The sequence below is a fragment of the Delphinapterus leucas genome, chromosome 11 (genome assembly GCF_059928025.1).
Source record: "Delphinapterus leucas isolate spDelLeu-1000000601 "Yukka" chromosome 11, BTC_Dleu_Yukka2, whole genome shotgun sequence".
NCBI lineage: Eukaryota > Metazoa > Chordata > Mammalia > Artiodactyla > Monodontidae > Delphinapterus > Delphinapterus leucas.
The window spans coordinates 7,054,982-7,074,868 of NC_143139.1; the positions used below are offsets into that span (position 1 = coordinate 7,054,982).

Below are 19,887 nucleotides of genomic sequence, written 5' to 3' on the forward strand. Positions count from 1 at the left end.
GGAGACTAGCCCGGAGGTGGGTGGGGCCCCTGGAGAGTTGGAGAGGGGACCTCGAAGAGCCCGGGGTCCTGGAGCTCTGGCTCTGCCCTAACGGGGTCCGTCTTGGCCTTCCTCCCAAGGCCGTCAAGTCAGGACGCTGGCGGCCTGGGACAGCTCTAGGCAACTACGCAGACTTGGGAGGCACTCCTGCCACTGGCCCCACAGTTAGGGGCCACCAGAGACTTGCATCTTTTCCGTAGCATAGTTAGAGATGGTGTTGAAGCGGAGGTGCAGGGGGCGTGGCTGCTATAAGTTTAAGCGTTCAGAACGCAGGAGTTTTAACCACCCTATAGTTCGAGGAGGGAGTGGGTGACAATTTCAAACGCCCGGAAGGGAAAGGAAATTAGAGGGCGTTACAACGCTTCCCCCCACCCCGCCCCGACACAAGGCCATTTTCGGAAAGCGCGGGAGCTGCTTCAACGCCAAGCTTTTACTGCTGCGAATCCTTGTCTACGTTCTTAAAAACTAAAGGGGAGTGACTGGCTTCTTCCTGAGCCAATCGGCATAGAGTTATTTGCATAGGCCTGTACCAAACGTTCACAAACTCTAGAAACGGATGATTTAAGAGAGTTCTTTTCAATACTGTTTTCCCTTCTGAAAGCTGCAGTGTGCCCTGTTGCTTGTGTAGCAGTAAAGATTAGGAAATGCCATGGGAGCTCACCCTCACCAATAGTGGAGTTGGTGGACATGCCACCTTCTCTCCAGGGCGTGTTGTGGTAGTGTTACAGCTCTTTTAGAATTTGTCTAGTAGGTTTTCTGGTTTTTACCGGAAAACCCCCACCATACAGTTTGTCTTTAACAATAGAATAATTTTAAGTGAGCGGTAAGAATTTCAGATGGTAGGTTAGCTCACTGTTCTCACGACGAGCTCGTTATTGGTTGTTAAAAATGGAGAAATGGAAGCGGTATCGTGAGGTTTCCGGCATAAGCTGATGCAATTTCCCTATCGCCCCACCCGCTGGGAGAGCCGCTCTAGGATATTGCTTGTTTCTCCTGGCTGTTTCTCGAGCGCGGTTGCACGTGTATCTTTTGTTCTATGGCGGCCGCCTCTGCTCAAGCTGCAGCGTTGAGCGCCGAGCAGGCCAAGGGTGAGAAACCTTTTAGTTGTCGGGTGGGATTCTTGCTAAAGAAGAGTGCGGGAAAAAGATCTGGGGCGAGAGAAATGGCTGCGTTCGCTGGGAAATGCGGGTACTCGGTACCATACTCTGTCAGTTAACAAGGGTCCTTGCTCCTGGAGCGAGAGATTCGGAGGCCGAGTTCCTTGGGTTACTATGGTTTCAGTCTGTTAAATAATTCCCTGCCCTCTTTCTTGTGTTTTCGTTTGGGCCCGCCGGCCGTGCGCCGATGCGTACCCGGGACTTCTTCCGGGATGCGTCTGTTGCGCAGTGGTCCTGGCCGAGGTGATCCAGGCGTTCTCGGCGCCGGAGAACGCCGTGCGCATGGACGAGGCTCGGGACAACGCGTGTAACGACATGGGCAAGATGCTGCAATTCGTGCTGCCCGTGGCCACGCAGATTCAGCAGGAGGTTATCAAAGCTTATGGCTTCAGCTGCGACGGGGAAGGTGGGTCGGACGGGGATGGAGGAGAGAGCGATGGATTCCCTTGGGTCTCCGAGCCGTAATCCCTTTTCTCGCCACACGGCGGCAGCCACACTCTAATAGTGTTGGTACTCTGAGACCAGGGTCTGTTCATGAACTTGAGCCAAGCGAAGTCTGAAGTGAGTTTTCTAGTTACAGTTAATTATACTGTTACACCATTTTAAGATGAGGAAACAGACTCTAGAAAGTGCCGGAGGTCACAGCCGAGTTGGACCTGAAACCCGTTCTGACGGCTTGTAGTGAGGTGTCTGCATGACAGCACAGTTCTGCAGCCCCTCCAAGGTGTTTCTTTTCTGTTTGAGGGTTGGCAGTTCAGTTTCTCTGGGGAGATCAGGGTCTTCCCCAAGGGTGTTTACTGATTCAGCCCAACTGGCCCATGGCCCTCCTGTTCCTGGTTCTGGACTGCTGATCTTGTGGGTGTGCATCCTTTGGGGTCTTGTGACTAAAGTGCTAAAATGGTTCACCTGATGGTGGGCAGCACACTGCTGCGGGATATTTTCATTCACTGCATCACATCCAGTTGTGCCCCAGTGTAGACCAGGAAGTAGTTGATCCAAACCACACAGGGCAGAGGCCTGCATATGTCGTGTTTTGCAGACAGCTACCTGGGGCCGGAGCCAGAGTAGCCAGCGACTCCGGCTCAAGCTGCCCCCTCCTGCCATCTTGGGCACATCCGTCCGCTGGGGGTGTGGACTGATGCTCCTGTTTCCCTTCGCAGGTGTCCTTAAGTTTGCCCGCTTGGTCAAGTCTTATGAAGCCCAGGATCCCGAGATTGCCAGCCTGTCGGGCAAGCTGAAGGCGCTGTTCCTGCCGCCTATGACCCTGCCGCCCCACGGGCCTGCTTCGGGTGGCAGTGTGGCCGCCTCCTGAGGGTTGGCCCTCCCGTGGCACTGCTGGGGAAGGGAGGACCTTGGTGTTCCGGAGGATATAAATGTGCCTGTGACTTAGCCTTGCCGTCTGTCTTTTGTGACCCTGACAACCTCTGCGTCCTGGCCTGATGCGCTCTGCCTTTCAGGCTGCTCCATCTTCCTGTCCAGGTCCTCCCTGTGCTCCTGCTGGGCCCAACCAGCTCCGGGGCAGAGTGGGAGGGGCCGGCCCCTCAACGCCCTGGGTTGGGGGGCCCTGCACAGGCAGCCCCGCCTCTGAGGAGTGGGGCTTCCTGGGCTTTTCCTGAGGCCCCTTGGCTTCTGTGTGCTGGGAGGCTCCCCCATTGGTTGGTGCTCCCTTGGCCAGGGTTACTTCCTGGTCTCTGCCCGCAGCACCCATCCTCCCTCCGCTCCGTCGGCCGGAGCGCCAGGTGGAGCTCCAGGTGGCTCCTCCCTTCCCCAGGGAAGGAGGCGGGGCACAGGCCGGCGGCGCTGGACCGCGGCGTGGGGCTAGAGAGAGAAGCCAGCTGCTGTGGGCGGTCTAAGGCCAGCCCCTCCCCACCTGTCCCTTTTCCGGGTTTATTAAGTCCAGGGGCTTGTCCCTGTGGCATCTTGGCCTGGCGGGCAGCATCGAGAGGAAAGTGGCTGAGTTCTGAGTGTTCTTTCTCACCCTGGGCCACTGCACGACTGCGGCTCGGGCTCAGCCCCGCCCCCTGTGGCCATCTGCCTGTGACTCCCTACCCCTCTCGGGAAATGCTGTCCCATGGGTAAGTTCCCTGCTCTGCTTGCGTATCATGGTCCTCTGTTCATTTGGGAGGGAGGGGCAGTATTCCTGCTCACTCCTGACAGGTGTGTGACCACGAGTGCGACCTGCCTCTGCCCCCTGCCCTGGGTCCGCTTCCCCGAAAGATGTCAGGAACTCCGGGCTCATTCGTAGCCCTCTGCACCACCCCCTCTTCTCTAGCACTTTCTCCCTGACAGATGCATATTTTTTCTCACCATTGCATTTCTCCCTTCATCCTCTGGTCCCCTGCTTCTGCCATCTGCTTAGGATCTGTCCCCCTGGGGAGCCCATGTCACCTGAATGAAACATTACACGTCTGAAAGGCAAATCTGAGAAGGCTCCCCTGTTCCCACTAAACTTCCCAGTATCCTTCATTCAGATTTCCTTCAGTTTCCCTTCACTCCTCTGCATCAATTCATTCAACAGATACCTGTTGAGCATCTATTATACGCCAGGTGCTTTTTAAGGTGCTGCCAATACTGTAGCAAACAAGAGAGACATGGTCCCTGCTCTCACGGAGCTTCACTCACTCCAGTGGAAGGTGACAGACTGCCCAAGGAACCCACTAAGTAGGATAATTGCAGGTTCTCAGAAGTGTTACCCAGAAAATGAAACAGCTTCACGTGCTAGTAAGTGACTGCGGTGCCAGTGGCGTCACTGGCTGGAGCGGGCAGGGAGGGCTTTCCTGAGGAGGTGACACAGGAGCTGCGACCTGGAGGGGGAGCCAGGCTCCAGTGCCCCTGGGCGGAGGGAATGGCCAGTGCAAAGGCCCTGCTGTGAGAACAAACTAAAGGACAGCGCCTGCAGCAGAGCAGGCCAGTGGGGAGGGCCGGGACAGACCAGGCCTTGCTGGAGTTTGGATGCTACAGTGAGGACCTGCTTGGCATGTTGGTGAGTTGATGGGTTGGTCACCCCCGAGTCCTGCAGGTTCTTGCTTCTCACACTGACATCTGCCCTGGGGTGGGCCCTGCCTCCCCCAGTGCACACCTTGTCTCCTTCAGCCCTGATGTCAAGGTTTTGATTGAGTTGCCTGATCCCTGATCCCTTCCGCACTCCCGCCTCGGTCGTTTTCCTACCACGTGGTTGGCAAGGCCTCTCCTGGGACAGAGTCCTTCCTTGGGTCCCCAGCCTGCCCCTGTGAGACCCTCTGCCATGGGTCCCAGCCTCTGAGAGCAGCTCAGCTCAGCCACAGTGCCCTGCTCACACCCAGCGCTGCTCCAGTGGGTCCTGTGCCTGCCACCCGGGTGCCTTTGCAGATCCTGCCTCTGCAGGAGTGCCGGCCCCTGTGGCCTCATCATGGGCTGTGCCAGTGCCCTGCCTCCTCCAGCAGTGGCTGGTGTGGTGGGAAGGGCAGTGGCCTCACATCAGACAGCCTTGGTTTGTTGCCTTCCCCTTACTAGCTTGTGACCTTGGGCAAGTTACTTCTCTGAGGCTTAGTTTTTGTTTCTAAAATTGGGCTAATGAGACCTACTAAATAATGTTGGCATGTGGATTAATAATGTCACATAGAAGGTGTTCGTGCCAAAAACTTACTTCATATTGGTCTTTTGTATCAGTATTTGGGAAATATTGTTAAGCTCATTTATCAGGTAGGGATACTGAGGCTCAGGGAACTTCAAGAACTTTCTAGATATTATTTCACCTTCTTTGCTCTTCCAGACTGCCCGTCTTTCTGCATCCCCCTTGATCTTCATCTCTACCTTTATTTCCTTGCTTTCCAAGTGAATAATTTTCACTTCGGAATTAGTAGACCCTTACTTTTGTAACTCTCAGCTTCCTTGAGCCTGTTTTCCTCCCTTAAAAAAAAATTCAGAAAAATAACTCCTACATCACAGGGATGTCTGAGGCCCAAATGGGATTGTGTGTGTGTGTGTGCAAGTGCTCTGTGAACTCCAGAGCACTTATGTCAAGGGAAGGGAGGTGCTTCTTATTGATTTTCGTGCCAGAGGACAGCAGAGACAGTACATCTCATCCTGGTGTCTGCCTGTCTTCTGGCTTGACCCCCTTCAGAGAAATTCCTGCTTCTTCCGTGGTCAGGAGTTTCTGGGTTCCTAGTTAGTTTCTGTCCACCAAGTGGTGTACAAGCTCCAGAAGGACAGTGGTTTGTGGCCAGGGTGCGGGGAGTGTTTAGTGTCGAGCACGGACCTGCAGCTTCGTGTGTGGTCAGGACGTGGTGTCCACGTGTGGGTGCTTGCACCCAGCCAGGTACATGCGTAGACAGACATGGATATGGTGAGGTGTACGTAGTGGGGCTGTGTGTGCATAAGTGGACGCTTGTGTGCTTGTGTGTGTGCGTGTGTGTGTATACTCATCTGTATATGACAAGTAGGGTGTGCACGTGTAGGACCGGACCTGGGCTTGTGACCAAGTATGTGCACGGGTCCGGATGAGCTTGGTTATTGGACACATACTCTGTGCGAGGCATGGTGCTAAGTTTTGACCCCTTGGAGGTGAGCCAGGCTGGCAGCGGACCCCCTGTGTTGGAGAAGGCGATGTCCACCTCCTTCCTGCCCCCTTCTGTGGGGGTGAGTTCGTGGTCTTTCAGGGCGGCTGTCCAAGACTGGAGGTAGTCAGTGTTAGGCCATGCAATAAACAGACCAAGCAAGGCTCCCAGGGCCCCAGAAAGAGGTGGAAAAAAGAAGCCCTTCTTGGGGTGGGGGGGAAATTGATGTTCAAAAAATGATAAAGTAGCCAACATAAGACAATAGACTTTTGTTGGGCTTGAGCACTTTATTTATTTTCCTTATTTTTTGAGGCACAGCATACGTCATGTGCATGAATACTGAACATCACATTTATTCCGTCCGTGTATACACCACCCAGATCGCGATGTAGAGCATACCCAGTACCCCAGAAGTGTCCCAGGAATTGCCATCTCCCAGTCAGTTTACTTATTTTTATAAAGGTAATACCTGCCCGTGATACAACCTTCAAAAAGGTGGAAGGGAGAAGGAAAGGTCCCTCCCAGCCCTCTCCTCCAGCCACCTGGTCCCCCTCCCCAGGGAAGCCACCAACAGGAGTTTCTTGCGTCTGTTTCGTTGGGCTTCTTTCCTCTTGCTTTGGTTTGTATTTGGAATTACGGGGAGCATGGCAAGCTTTTAGTGTTTAGGGCCTCTCCAGGTCAACCGGCCCTGAGAATAAGCCCTGGAAGGCCCTGCGCCCCCAGCCCCAGTCCCAGGAGACAGGCCTCTGGTCAGAGTCCTGAACTCCAGTGGATTCAGACCAGACCCCCTTGGCAAGAACCTACAGCTCAGGCATAGGGTGGACGCACCCATGGGGGCTGGTGGCTCCGCCCACACCTGCTTCCCTAGGTCTGCTCCTTACCTGACTGCAGGGTTGGGGCCAGGTGGATGGGCCAAAGCCTGAGGACAAGAAGCAGAGAAGGTGCAAGTTGGACAGGGCATAGGGGTCATTCTGTCTATCCCTCTGCCCCAGGGCACCTCTTCAGCTATGTGTGTCAAGGGAGGGGAGGGCATCCCTCTGTAGGCATCTTCCTGGCCTTGGCAATTACGGAGTCTCCCCCTCCCACTGCGACCCTAATGGAAGAGTCTCCCAACCTCTGTTCTTTATCTTTTAGCTTTTTATTTTTATTTTACTTTTTAAATTATTTATTTATTTATTTTTTGGCTGCGTCAGGATTTAGTTGGGGCGTGCGGGCTCTTCGCTTAAGCAGCGGTGCGCGTGCGGGCTTCTCTCTCGTTGTGGCACGCGTGGCATGTGGGATCTTAGTTCCCCAACCAGGGATCGAACTGGCGTCCCCTGCATTGCAAGATGGAGTCATTTTTTTTAAAATTTATTTTTAATTATTTTATTTTATTTATTTGTTTTTGGCTGCCTTGGGTCTTCGTTGCTGCGCGCGGGCTTTCTCTAGTTGCGGCGAGCGGGGGCTACTCTTTGTTGCGGTGCGCGGGCTTCTCACTGCGGTGTCTTCTCTTGTTGCAGAGCACGGGCTCTAGGCGCGCGGGCTTCAGTAGTTGTGGCATGTGGGCTCAGTAGTTGTGGCTCGCGGGCTCTAGAACGCAGGCTCAGTAGTTATGGCGCACGGGCTTAGTGGCTCTGCAGCATCTTCCCAGACCAGGGCTCGGACCCGTGTCCCCTGCATTGGCAGGCGGATTCTTAACCACTGCGCCACCAGGGAAGCCCCAGCTCTTTATTTTTTTTATTGGAGTACAGCTCCAACCTCTGTTCTTTGAAGCCCTGAGGCCTGGCATGCAGTAGCTAAAATCGCCGGCTTTGGAACCAGGCCGTCTGGTTTGCATCCTGGCACCGCCACTTACTGACTGTGTGACCCTGGGCGAGCTCCCTACACGCCCTGAGCCCCAGGTTCCTTGTCTGGAAAATGGGGATAACGAAGGTACCAGCTTCATGGGGCTATGGTGATGACACATCAGATAAGGCATGTAAATATCATACAGGACAGTGCCTGGCATACAGACTCCATTAGTGACAGTTGCCACCGTCACCATCATCGGTGGCGTGGACCAGGGAAGGCTGCGTGGAAGTGGCTGGCGGAGCAGGAGTAGACGGCGCGTGACTGGGCGGCTTCCCACGTGCCGAGCATGATCTGCGCCCGGAGTGCGCCAGGCGCACGTGTGTCCTTACTCGGGTGTCCCCCCATGTGTGGAGGGCCTCGCTCCCGAGGCCTTTGATGGCAGGCGTGTGGGAAGTGGGCCCCCCCCGCGCCCACTGCCACCCTGCGCAGCTTCTCCCCACTCTGCTCTAAAACGAGAAGTACAGTGAGTTCCCCCAAGGGGTCGGCCGCGCCCCTTCCTGTCCCCGCCCTGCCGGCTGCCCCAGGCCAGTGGAGTGGCAGCCCCAGAACCAGGACCGCAGTGGTGAGGTGACCTGGGCGCTGAGAGCCTCGGGAGGCTTAGCCCCAGCGTTCTCCACCTGCCCGGACTCAGCAGCTCCACCCTGTTGCCTGCACCCCCTTCCCCCCGGGCACCCCCAGGATGGTGAGGTAAGGGCCGGGGACCCTGGGTAGGCAGGAGGTGGGGTGCCCCAGGGCCCTCTCCTCACTGCCCTCCTGGCCTCCCAGGTGGTTTCACCGAGACCTCAGTGGGCTGGATGCCGAGACCCTGCTCAAGGGCCGAGGGGTCAACGGGAGCTTCCTGGCTCGGCCCAGTCGCAAGAACCAGGGCGACTTCTCCCTCTCCGTCAGGTGGGTGGCCCGAGGCTCTAGCCGGGGCCAGGACTTGGCCTCTCACTCTGGTTGCCCAGGCCCCAGCACGCCCCGGCCCCGTGTGTGTCCACCCCGCCCCCGTGTGCGCTCCCTGCCCAGGACCCCCGCCCATCCCCCACGCCGTCCCCACCTCCGCTCTTGCATCCACCGGCCTCACCTCCGCCCGGTGCCCTGCAGGGTGGGGGATCAGGTGACCCACATTCGGATCCAGAACTCGGGGGATTTCTACGACCTGTATGGAGGGGAGAAGTTCGCGACGCTGACGGAGCTGGTGGAGTACTACACGCAGCAGCAGGGCGTCCTGCAGGACCGCGACGGCACCATCATCCACCTCAAGTACCCGCTGAACTGCTCGGACCCCACCAGTGAGAGGTGAGGGGCTTCGCGCCCTGGCCCAGCCCACGGAGAGGTGCGCTGGCCTCCACCCCAAGTGCCCCTCCCCCCCGCCCCCGCCCCCGCCCCCCCCTCCTTCTCAGGGCTCTGTGGGGCCTCTTCCCTCCATGTGATCCTGGGGCCCCTTTCCATCAGCCCCTGAGGAAGCAACAGAAGGTCGCCTCGCCCTTCTCCAGGGTCCCTGTCTGCCAGCAGCGCAGGCTCTACTAGTGCCCGAGAGGCCGCTCCTCGTGGCTGTGTTCCCAGCAGTCTGGCTCTGTTGTTAGAAAGAACTTTTTCTTACCTGGAACAGAATCTGCCCTCCTGTAACTGTTCCCTCCCCAGCAGGGGTTAATACAGGGACAGGCTGATGTTGAGGAAGAGCGTAGGGGCCAGCGTTTATGAGGACACTTAGTGCCTCATCTCAGCAACCCGTGAGGACGGGTCTGCCCTCTTGGGCTGGGTGGAGCTGGACGAGTCCCTTGACCAGAACCCGGATCATTGAAAACTGTGTGATGGGTGCGTAAGGGGCCTAGTACCTGGGCACAGGGTACTCCAGGCATCTTTCTGGCTCCAAAGATGTGGTCCCCAAAACTGGGTTGGCTGCTTCCCATGCAATCTCCCCAGTGCACGGGTGGAGGGTGGTGGGACCCTAGCACTCAGCGGGACATGGTGGCTCATTTTATAGCTTCATCTCCATGACAGCTCCTACTGAGGGGAAGGGCAGCTGAACAACTCTGGGTTTTTTTTTTTTTTCACACTCCTAGGGCCAAGTCAACTTGCCCTTGTCCTGTATTTGTGTATCGACTGTTGAAATGATTCTGAACTTTGATTCTGTCCGCTTTCAGTCTCTCTGACATGCATGCCTCCCAGTGTGCATTCATATTTTTTTCAAGTCAGTGATTGAAACTTAGCCCTGGATGAGGCTGAGATAAAGGCCCTGGGGCCCACCCCTGGAGACCTCTTTCCCGTGAACATGAAGCCACTGATCCCCTTCCTGTGAAGCTACCTCTTCTAGGAGGGAAGCCACATTGATGACCTTGCTGGTGGCTGCCCTTTCTTGCCCTTTTCCTGCACCCCACCTGCAACATTCATGGGGATTTTCCACCCAGACTCTCTTGAGCTCTTCATGTCCTGGCTTCCTCCTCATCCTGGCCAGGATCTGCCCTGCTGGCTGCTGCAGGAAGAGGGTGGAGCTGGAAGAGGGATGGAGCTGAGCAGACCCCCGGGGAGGGGCCTGAGGCCTGGGTTCCAACTGGGGCTGGGAGAAGTCGAGGACCGAAGATCGAGGGAATCAAGACCAGGGCGGCTGACTCTAAGAGGCCCTTTTGGTTACCCGTGCCAGGAGGCCTGGGCTCACCCTTGACCCTGGGAGTGTGTGGAGGAGGCTCTTTCTCCAACCTCCACTTGTGTTCTCTCGCAGCTGCCCCACCCCCTCTGCGGGAATTTGCATTTGTCCCCTCACTGGCTAGCTCTCCCCTGTGGTCAGCCTGACATTTGCATGGAAACTTCCTCATCCTGGGGCCTGGGGGAAGCGGGTTAGCCCCCTCTCCATAGCCCTGGGGACCTGGCCTATCCCCGAGTGATGGGATGGGGTGGCCCAGGGGGTCCTGGACAGGGCAGGAGACTCTGGAAGTCTCTGAGCTGCAGTCTCCTTGGGGCAGGAGTGAGATGGGGTGGGACAGACTGGCCCCCTCCCTCTTTCTCCCCGTTCCTGCGGTTGGAAAATGCCCCCCCTCCCCTGGTCCCTGGGCTGAGGAAACCTCACAACCTCACTTCTCACTCTCTCCCCAGAAGGAGTTTTGTGTTTTTTCCATCACGTGGTTTCCTGTGGGGCTGGGCATTGCGGGGCTACAGTTTCCTCCTGGGAAGGGGGTGTGCTTTGGGGAAAGGTCCTAGTTCTGCTTTCTGCCCCTCTGAGCCCCTCTGAGCCCCTCTAACAGCTCGTTCAGTGACATCATCCCAGGCACCCCAGAGCCCCCAAACCACTCTTACCCAGCGGGGTTGTCTGCCTTCCCGGCCCCCCTGGGGGACTTCTCCCCATTATGCCTCCCTTGTGACTTCCGTCTCTCCCATCCCCAGCACTCTCTGTGGTTTGGCCTCTGCATTTGTTCCCCTAGCCCAGCCCTGTCTTTCATGGAGACCCTTCCTGGATTTCTCCCCTCCAAGTATTCTGGATATGGCCTGCCTGTCTGCCTTTGTCTTAAACTTTCAGAGGTGGGCCTGCTTAGAAGTCCTGAGGCTCGCCTCTTATCGGCAAGGGCCTTGGGCCAGTGTGCCTGCCTCAGTTTCTTCATCTGCAGAATGGGTAGTATCTACCTCTCAGCATTTTTGTGATGGTGGTGGGTTTGAAAGCATATAGCAGAGTGCCTGCACGTGGCAGGTGCCCGGTTTCCCTGCCCCCTCTGTGAATGTCTACCCAGCACCTGCCCCTGGCCTCGGTCTCACCTCCCTGGGTGCTGTCTTCTCTAGGTGGTACCATGGCCACATGTCTGGAGGGCAGGCAGAGACACTGCTGCAGGCCAAGGGTGAGCCCTGGACTTTTCTCGTGCGTGAAAGTCTCAGCCAGCCTGGAGATTTTGTGCTGTCCGTGCTCAGCGACCAGCCCAAGGCTGGGCCGGACTCCCCGCTCAGAGTCACCCATATCAAGGTCATGTGTGAGGTAAGGCATCTGGGTAGTGGGGCGGCATCCTGCTGGGGGTCCATCTGTGCGCCAGCGTTGCCTGTGGGGAGGGTCAGCCCGGCCTTCGGTCTGAGGCTGGGGGGTCCAGGGAGGGAGACTCGGGTCCTGAGAGGTGGCCTGACTCGGCCCCCCTCAGGGTGGACGCTACACAGTGGGCGGTTCGGAGACCTTCGACAGCCTCACGGACCTGGTGGAGCATTTCAAGAGGACGGGGATCGAGGAGGCCTCGGGCGCCTTCGTCTACCTGCGGCAGGTGAGGGGTGGGCCAGGCTGCCTCCTTCCTTCCCCTGAGCTTCTGAGCTCTAGAAGCGGCTGACTTCTCGCCCTCCCTCGCCCCAGCCGTACTACGCTACGAGGGTGAACGCAGCTGACATTGAGAACCGGGTCTTGGAACTGAACAAGAAGCAGGAGTCGGAGGACACAGCCAAGGCTGGCTTCTGGGAGGAGTTTGAGGTGTGTGAGGGGACCAGCAGGGCAAAGGGCCTGGGGTCCCAGGCAGACCCCGTCCCCTCTCTCCCCACCCCTTACACTGATCTGCCCCACATCCTCGCCACCCGTGGACGGCCCTTCTCCAGGGCCTGGGGCTCCATTTCCCCCTCTTGCCCCACAGAGTCTGCAGAAGCAGGAGGTGAAGAACTTGCACCAGCGGCTGGAAGGGCAGCGGCCAGAAAACAAGAGCAAGAACCGTTACAAGAACATCCTTCCGTGTGAGTGCCCTATCCCTGGGCAGCCTCCAGCCCTCCCCCATCCATTCACCCAGGAGACTCCCCCTCCGCCAGCTGGCCTCGCCCCATCTCAGAGGGTCTCTTCCCCCAGCTCAAGGGGGGACCCCTGTCCACCCACAATAGCCTCCCCTCCTCCAAAAAGCCTCTGCTCCTCCCAGAGGGGCCTCCGGCACCCCACCCCACCCCCTTCTTCCTCTGAAACCTCCAGCCCCACCCCACACAGATCCCTCCCCCCATACAGATCCCCCATCCCTGCCTGCCCGCAGGGCTCTGAGAGCTCGTGGCTTCTGGGCAAGAAAGGCCTGGAAACTCAGGAAGGGTCTGACCCACGCCTTTCTTGCTTCCTCTCTGCTCGCTCCCAGTCGACCACAGCCGAGTGGTCCTGCAGGGACGCAACAGTAACATCCCTGGGTCCGACTACATTAACGCCAACTACGTCAAGGTGGGTGTGCCCGGCGGTCATGGGGGAGGGGGGGCTGGGCCCTGGGGACCCCCGTTCGTGGGGGGGCTGGGTCCAAACATGCACGGGCGAAGCCAGAGCTGTTGCCTTGGGTGGCTGAGTGTGGCAGGGGTGCGAGGGGCTCACAGTCCTGCGTGTCTCTGCACCCGCGTCCAGAACCAGCTGCTAGGCCCTGATGAGAATGCTAAGACCTACATCGCCAGCCAGGGCTGCCTGGAGGCCACAGTCAACGACTTCTGGCAGATGGTGTGGCAGGAGAACACCCGTGTCGTCGTCATGACCACCCGGGAGGTGGAGAAGGGCCGGGTAAGCCGAGCCACGCGCCGCGAGCCCCCCAGTAGTCGTCTGCCACCATTAAGCCAAAGAGACTTGGGGCACCTCGGAGGGCAAGGGTCCTACCTTGTTGGGAAACTGAGGCACGAGGTCTGGGTACACGCTGACTCCCGCATCCCCGCTTCCCACCCTGGGCTCCTCTGACCACCAGACCCAGATTTCCAGTGGCCTCTTTCCTTAAAGTGTCCTTCTGTTCCGCTCTGGGCAGCAGCCCTTCCTGTCCTCTTGGCCTCATAATACTGTCTGGAGTCAGCCCCAAACCCTCACGCCACAGGCAAGCTACCTCCCTGCCTGCAGGCTGCCCCCTTCCCACGGCACCCTCTGCAGTGGAGTGGCCATGACCCGTGCAGAGCACACACTGCACCAGGCTGCTCCCTCTGAGAACCCTGCCATGGCTCCCAGCTGCCTTCAGAGCAGTCACACTGCCGGACCTGGCGCTCAGGCCTGGTGGCTGCCCTCCAGCCCTCGCTGCCTCTGACCGGCCAGGGTCCCTAAGGTTTCCATGCCTCTGCACGAGCTCATTTCCGCTAGGGACTGACTTCCTGGCTCTGCACTCTCTCTGCCTCACAGACTCCTCGCTTTTTCTTTTTTCCTTTCTTTCTTTCTTTCTTTCTTTTCGGTTGCGTTGGTTCTTCGTTGCTGCGTGTGGGCTTTCTCTAGTTGCAGCGAGCGGGGGCTACTCTTCGTTGCAGTGTGCGGGCTTCTCATTGCAGTGGCTTCTCTTTGTTGCGGAGCACGGGCTCTAGGCACGCGGGCTGCAGTAGTTGTGGCATGTGGGCTCAGTAGTTGTGGCTCATGGGCTCTAGAGCGCAGGCTCAGTAGTTGTGGTGCACGGGCTTAGTTGCTCCGCGGCATGTGGGATCTTCCCGGACCAGGGCTCGAACCCGTGTTCCCTGCATTGGCAGGTGGATTCTTAACCACTGTGCCACCAGGGGAGCCCGACTCCTCGTTTTGTGAAGACCCAGCTCAAATGCTCCCTCCTCCGTGAAGCTGTCCCTGATTTCCTCCGTTCCCAAGAGGGAGGATTAGTCTCTCCCTCCCCCCGGCTCCTCAGCGGCTCTGGTTCCTCACTTACCTATCTCTCTGTGAGCTCCTGTAGGCACAGGGGCATAGGCTGCGTCTTACTTGTGTCTAACTCCAGCCCGGTTTGCACAGCTTCAGGTTCAGCGCGTGTGCCAGCCAACGTGCACTGAATGACTTGTTAAGTGGCTGGTGAGGTCTCACCACCTGTAAGAGGCCGAGCCAGGCCCTATGTCTCTGACTCTTGGCCATTTAATCTGTTCATCCATCGGATGCTGACGGGGCAAGCGCCAGGGACTCAGGCCCTGCTCGAGGTGGGCACAGGCCTCAGTCCCCACCTTCACCCTCCCTTTTCAGAACAAATGTGTCCCATACTGGCCAGAGGTGGGCACTCAGCACGTTTATGGACTCTACGCTGTAACCAACTGCAGGGAACACGACGCAGCTGAGTACAAACTCCGCACCTTACAGGTCTCCCCGCTGGACAATGTGAGTGGCCCCTGCCCCTGCCCCATGCCCGGGGCCCTCCTCACACCTGTTCTCTTTGGTTGGGTCGAATGAGGCCATGCGTGGGAGCAGGGGGCACTGACTATGTCCTTGACCCAGGGGGACCTGGTTCGGGAGATCTGGCACTACCAGTACCTGAGCTGGCCTGACCACGGGGTCCCCAGCGAGCCTGGGGGTGTCCTCAGCTTCCTGGACCAGATCAACCAGCGGCAGGAAAGTCTGCCTCACGCAGGGCCCATCATCGTGCACTGCAGGTGAGAATAAGGAGGATGATGATGTTATTATTATTAATAATAATAATCAAAGTAGTAGCTGGCAAGTGAGTACTGCCAAGTGCCACGTGCACTTGTAAGCAATTTACATATTAACTCATCTGACGCCTCCCCTGGCCTCCACCTCTTCTGGGTTCCCTGATACTGTTTTTGTTTCGTTTTGGCCGTGCCGTGTGGCGTGTGGGGCCTCAGTCCCCGCACCAGGGATGGGACCCGCGCCTCCTGCATTGGGAGTGAGAAGTCTTAACCTCCGGACCACCAGGGAAGCCCCTGGGTTCTCTGATGACTCCAGACCCATGGGTGGAACTTAAGCTTGAACCAAGCCCATTGTTTGATCCTGTGCCTGGTGGGCTGGGCTTCCTCAGAGACTTCCCTGGATGTAGCATCTAGCCCAACCCTGCCGCATACAGATGAGGAAACAGGCCCAGCCTCTTGCCAGGTCACCGCTGGTCAGTGGGGGAGCCTGGAGCAGGGCTCACGGTAGACCCAGGTCCTGGTCACTCCTGTTTTCTCAGACGCGCCTACCCAGCCGGTGTTTCTGGTATTTCTCCTTGGGGTTGGTGTAGCTCCCCATCCCTTCTCTTTTCCATCTGCAGCCCTGGCGGCAGGCTGAGGCTTCTTCATTGCTGCAACCTATCTCTCCCTTCCCGCCAGTGCCCCCAACTCAGCCCTTGGGCTTATGCACCACTGGCTCCACTGGAGACCCTCATGTTCATGATCATGAGACCCCATTCCTACTAAGGTGGGAAGCTGAGGGGTCAGCAAGGAGGAGCAAGTGTCCCATCAGGCCTGAGGGGGATGGGAGGCAGCAGGCACGGGGTCCTGGACAGACTTGCTGCTCAAAATTCCAGCTCCTCCACTCACCGGCTGTGCGATCTTGGGCAAAGGACTTCCCTTCTCTGACCCCCAGATTCTTGTCCGTAAAATCAGGGTCTTATAGGGTTGTTGTGAGTGTGAGACCCTCTCACTGTGTCTGGAATACAGTAAATGCCCAAGAATGGGAACTGTTAATGCTTTAATAACTCACGTCAGGCAGGGAATGGGGAAATGGGAATCTGCTCTGTCCTCTTCCCTTCCAGCTCCCTCCACGTGACCCCGGGGCCGTGAGGGCTGGGGCTTCCTCCTTCTGCCCCACCAGCAATTGTGCGTCCTGGGGCAGGGCCGGGGGGCTGCGTCTGGAGGTGCCCCCCACGTGCTGCCTCAGGGACTCTGCCTCCAGGCCGTGCCCCCCCCCTTCTTGAAATCCCCATGGCCTTAATTTAGACGTTACAGGAAGGAAGTGGGTGAGGGGGTGTTATTTTTGACAATCTGGGTTTGAAATTAGACAGTGCAACTCGGGGCATTGGCCTGACTGGCCTAGCCGAGGGGGTGGGACTGGGGTCTGTGTGCGGTCCTGAGGCTCCTGGGGTCTGTTGCAGCAGAGGGTGGGGAGAAGGCAGACTTCCTGCTGCGATGCTCCCCCAAGTTGCCTGAGCCCGGTGGCTCCCGAGGCCTGCTGTCTTGGACGCTGCCCTTGCCCTGCCATCAGGATCTGAAGAAAAAGGGAAATGGAGCCTTGCCGAAAGATGCTCCCGAGGCGAGGAGGGCAGCCTCGCTGGGGCCAAGGCTGTGGGAGAGGGCCGGGGAGGCCCAGAGTACCAGGGGAGCAGGCAGGATGTGGTCGGGGAACGGGGTCCCAGATCTCCTGGGGTGGGGGGCAGAGTGAGGAGTGGAAGCAGGCGGTGGAGTGTGGTGCTGGGAAGGAAAGTGATGGGTGTCTGGGGAGCAGCGTCTTAGCACTTGAGAGCCAGCTTCTGCCCCCAGATCCCTTGGCTGGAGTGATGAGCACGGGTGCAGAGTTGGGCAGACTTCCACCCTGCCTACCTTCCCAGTGACCCTGCCTGGTTCCCTAAGCCCCGCCCCTGCCGGTGCTGTGCTGACACCCCGCCCCCGGCCCCCCCTGCCTTGCCGCCACTTCCCGGCTAGTGCAGGCTGGGCCTCTGATGGTGCCCCTTCTCTCCGCAGCGCCGGCATTGGCCGCACCGGCACCATCATTGTCATCGACATGCTTATGGAGAGCATCTCCACCAAGGGTGAGGGTGACCTGTGGGAGATGCGGGGCAGGTGGGGGAGCGGCCCCCCGTGTCCACCACCTCTGCCCAGGGCCTGACGTCCAGCTGCCCTCCCTGCCAGGCCTGGACTGTGACATCGACATCCAGAAGACGATCCAGATGGTACGGGCCCAGCGCTCGGGCATGGTGCAGACGGAGGCGCAGTACAAGTTCATCTACGTGGCCATCGCCCAGTTCATCGAAACCACCAAGAAGAAGCTGGAGGTCATGCAGGTACGGCCGAGCATGGCCTGGAGGGGCCGAGGGGGGCAGTGGACATTGCCCGGTGCTGCTGGGACCACTGGCCTCCCACCACATTTCTTCCCACAGTCCCAGAAGGGCTGGGAGTCGGAGTACGGGAACATTACCTACCCCCCAGCCATGAAGAATGCCCATGCCAAGGCCGCCCGCACCTCCTCCAAGTGAGTGGCCCCACCTCCCACCTCCCAGCGTCTGCCCCTTTCTCTTCCCCAGCCCGACGTGTCCTTTCCAGGGAGGTTCGGGTTAAAGTTCAAGCTTGGTTCTTACAACCTGTGTTCACAAGTGTCTCCTGAGTGCCCTCCACGTGGGGCCTGTGCTAGGCGCTGATGTGTGAGATGGAGCCTCTGCCCCCAAAGGAGCTTCTAGTCTAGTATAAGGACACTGTCAGGACTGGTCTCCTTGCTCTCCTGGCCTCAGTTTGCTCACCTGTGAGATGGGGGTGGCCCCGAGGGCTGTGTCCTCGGGAGACCCCTGCCCTGTGTCCTGACTGCCCGCACCCGCCTGCCTCGCCTGCAGACACAAGGAGGACGTGTATGAGAACGTGCACAGTAAGAACAAGAAGGGCGAGAAGGTGAAGAAGCAGCGGTCGGCGGACAAGGAGAAGAGCAAGGGTTCCCTGAAGAGGAAGTGAGCTGGGCCCGTCCTGGGGCGGCCATGGTACGGCCCCTCCCTGGCCTGCCCTCAGGGGCCCCCAGGCTCGGTGCTCTCCCTGGGATGGACGGGGCGGCTGCGGCCTCACCCTGTCTTCCCAACCCAACCAGACCTGTGTCTTGTCCCCCCTCCAGGTCCAACCCCCTCTTATCCCTTCCTTCCCTGTCTCTGCAGCCTCAGCCCCGTCCCTGCAGAGGCCTCCAGTGGAAGACCCAGAGCCTGAACCACGGAGCCTGGCCCCCATTCCATTGTAATTTAAATGGCCATGTCCCCACCTCCCTCTCCCAGCCCCTGTATATAGCCCAGCAAGGCCCCTGGCAGGGCCGGGCCCTTCTCTTGTAAATAAAGCCTCTAGGTCACTGTGTGTGGGTCTCTAACTCTGTGTGCCTGGGCGGGAGGGGGAGGCGGGCAGGGAGTGCTACATGTGGACACAGAAAGCTGGGCCTTCACAGTCTGACACACGAGTGTGTGGGTCAGGTTCCGCCGTCTCGTCCCTTTAAAGTGGAGGATGATCCTGCAAGGGTGGTCGTGAAGATCACTGAGATCAGGGATGATGAAATTCGTTACACTCTTGCTGTGTGTCAGGCGCTGTTGAAAAGACTAAAAGTGGTTATTGAACCGAGGTACCTGTATCATTCCTATTTTACAGTGGGAGAAACGGACACAGAGAGATTAAATAACTTGCTCAAGGCCACAGGACTATTGAGCGGTGAAGCTAAGATTTTATTTTAACTCAGGCCCTCTGGCCTCAGAGCCTGCATTCCTGGAGATGCAGCCAGGGTCACCCCGAGGGGGACATAACCACATTCTCCGGCCCGTACTTCTACATCCAGGAGCTAAGAAGATGGATAACAACGGCCAGTTAACACAGGCCCAGGGCCAACCTCCCTCCCCCGGGCACCTGGTGTGCAAAGGAGCGCCACGCTCCTCCCTTTCTGGGGCTACTAAGAGCCCTTAGGCCCTTGGTCAGAGTTTCAGCTTTATTTTTGTCCGCTCTTCCTTCCCCTGGGTCCACAGTGGACAACAGCGATGATTCCTTCTTTGCATTAAGGCTTTATGTTGATTATAATGCTAGTCTCCTGGGGAGTTGAGCCTGAGAGAGTCTGACTTGGGAAGGCCCGGCTCCCTGCTGCTGGGCCGGCTGAGGCTGGGTGGTCATTCACTCAGCATACACTTTGTTTATTGAGCGTCCCTGTGTCCCAGGCACTGGAGCAGTGCTGGGGCATGATGGTGAACCCGACAATTCCTGTCCTGGTGGGAAGGCAGACCCAGAAACAGTCCACAAACATAGAATAAGTACAGACAAGAATTAAGAAGGACGCAAACAAAGGTGTGGGGGTGTTAGGGAGCGAGAAGGCAGAGCTGGGATTGGGCGACACAGCTCAGCTCCCAGGAGCTATCGCCCTCCAGGGGGTGCGTGGGTGGAGCATCACCTGTGGGCCTCAGGGCCCCTCTCCCAGCAACGCCCTTTCTATCCCAGCTTGAGCCACACAAAAGAAAGGCGGGTCCCATCCCCTCTCACCGCCCTCGGGCTGACTGCCCGGCGGCTGGGACTTGGACTCTCCAGGGCTGTGAGGTGGGTCCAGGGGCAGCTCTGCCCGGCGGGGCGCCCGGTCCCTCTGGAGAGCAGAGCCAGGGCTGCAGGAGAGCAGCTCAGAACCTGAATCGGCCGGGTCAGTGCCGACGCTCCTGGCCAGCTTGGGACCTTTGGCGGGAGGGGCGGGCACCCCAATACTAAGGGTGAGGACAGAGAGGCGCCCCTGGGGGACCCGCCTGCCCTCCACACAGGTGGGCACCGGGCAGGGGCACAACCCAGTCCCTGCTGAGCTGAGCCCTCTCTGCCCTCAGGCTCTTGGGCAGGGGCCTGGGGGAAGGGGCTAGCCGGGGGTGGGAGTGGCCGTGGGGCGAGGCCAAGGAGGAAGGCGAAGGGGGCGAAGACAACCCGTCCCTCTGTCCCTCCGACACCAGGCTCCTTGGTCTGGGCCCCGGAGCAGAGGAGAGACCACGGCCGAGGGTCCGAGGGTCGGGGCCTGCCGGGGTGAC

At 58.5% G+C, this 19,887-nt stretch overlaps 2 protein-coding genes and 1 non-coding gene across 4 annotated transcripts; all 3 read left to right on the forward strand.

The window, feature by feature from the left end:
- The first annotated feature begins 30 nt into the window (after positions 1-30).
- C11H12orf57 (chromosome 11 C12orf57 homolog) lies at positions 31-2,585 on the forward strand. Its single transcript, XM_022577470.3, has 3 exons — positions 31-1,127; positions 1,426-1,602; positions 2,357-2,585. Exons 1-3 carry the CDS (start codon positions 1,076-1,078, stop codon positions 2,506-2,508), a joined length of 381 nt encoding a protein of 126 aa, XP_022433178.1. The 5' UTR covers positions 31-1,075; the 3' UTR covers positions 2,509-2,585.
- LOC115802888 (U7 small nuclear RNA) lies at positions 757-818 on the forward strand. The gene has a single exon (XR_004023467.1). It is a non-coding gene; the product is annotated as a U7 small nuclear RNA (small nuclear RNA).
- Positions 2,586-3,148: 563 nt separating the features above from the next.
- On the forward strand, positions 3,149-18,208 carry PTPN6 (protein tyrosine phosphatase non-receptor type 6). Of its 2 annotated transcripts, none has more exons than XM_022577467.2 (16): positions 3,149-3,271; positions 8,327-8,449; positions 8,648-8,842; positions 11,315-11,504; positions 11,662-11,778; positions 11,865-11,978; positions 12,136-12,232; positions 12,613-12,692; positions 12,867-13,016; positions 14,421-14,552; positions 14,670-14,824; positions 16,847-16,914; positions 17,015-17,166; positions 17,263-17,354; positions 17,710-17,850; positions 18,019-18,208. In XM_022577467.2, exons 1-15 carry the CDS (start codon positions 3,258-3,260, stop codon positions 17,822-17,824), a joined length of 1,794 nt encoding a protein of 597 aa, XP_022433175.1. In that variant the 5' UTR covers positions 3,149-3,257; the 3' UTR covers positions 17,825-17,850; positions 18,019-18,208. The 2 variants fall into 2 exon arrangements, with proteins under 2 accessions (XP_022433175.1, XP_022433177.1); XM_022577469.3 differs by lacking the exon at positions 3,149-3,271 and adding an exon at positions 8,114-8,248.
- Positions 18,209-19,887: the final 1,679 nt, after the last annotated feature.

Excerpts from the sequence above, each read along its gene's own strand:
- C11H12orf57 (XM_022577470.3), top strand. The coding sequence starts at position 1,076 with ATGGCGGCCGCCTCTGCTCAAGCTGCAGCGTTGAGCGCCGAGCAGGCC. Across the intron at positions 1,128-1,425 it reads GAGCGCCGAGCAGGCCAAGG|TGGTCCTGGCCGAGGTGATC; the intron begins GTGAGAAACCTT and ends TCTGTTGCGCAG. Across the intron at positions 1,603-2,356 it reads CTTCAGCTGCGACGGGGAAG|GTGTCCTTAAGTTTGCCCGC; the intron begins GTGGGTCGGACG and ends TTCCCTTCGCAG.
- PTPN6 (XM_022577467.2), top strand. Across the intron at positions 13,017-14,420 it reads GGGAGGTGGAGAAGGGCCGG|AACAAATGTGTCCCATACTG; the intron begins GTAAGCCGAGCC and ends CTCCCTTTTCAG. Across the intron at positions 17,355-17,709 it reads GCCGCCCGCACCTCCTCCAA|ACACAAGGAGGACGTGTATG; the intron begins GTGAGTGGCCCC and ends CCTCGCCTGCAG.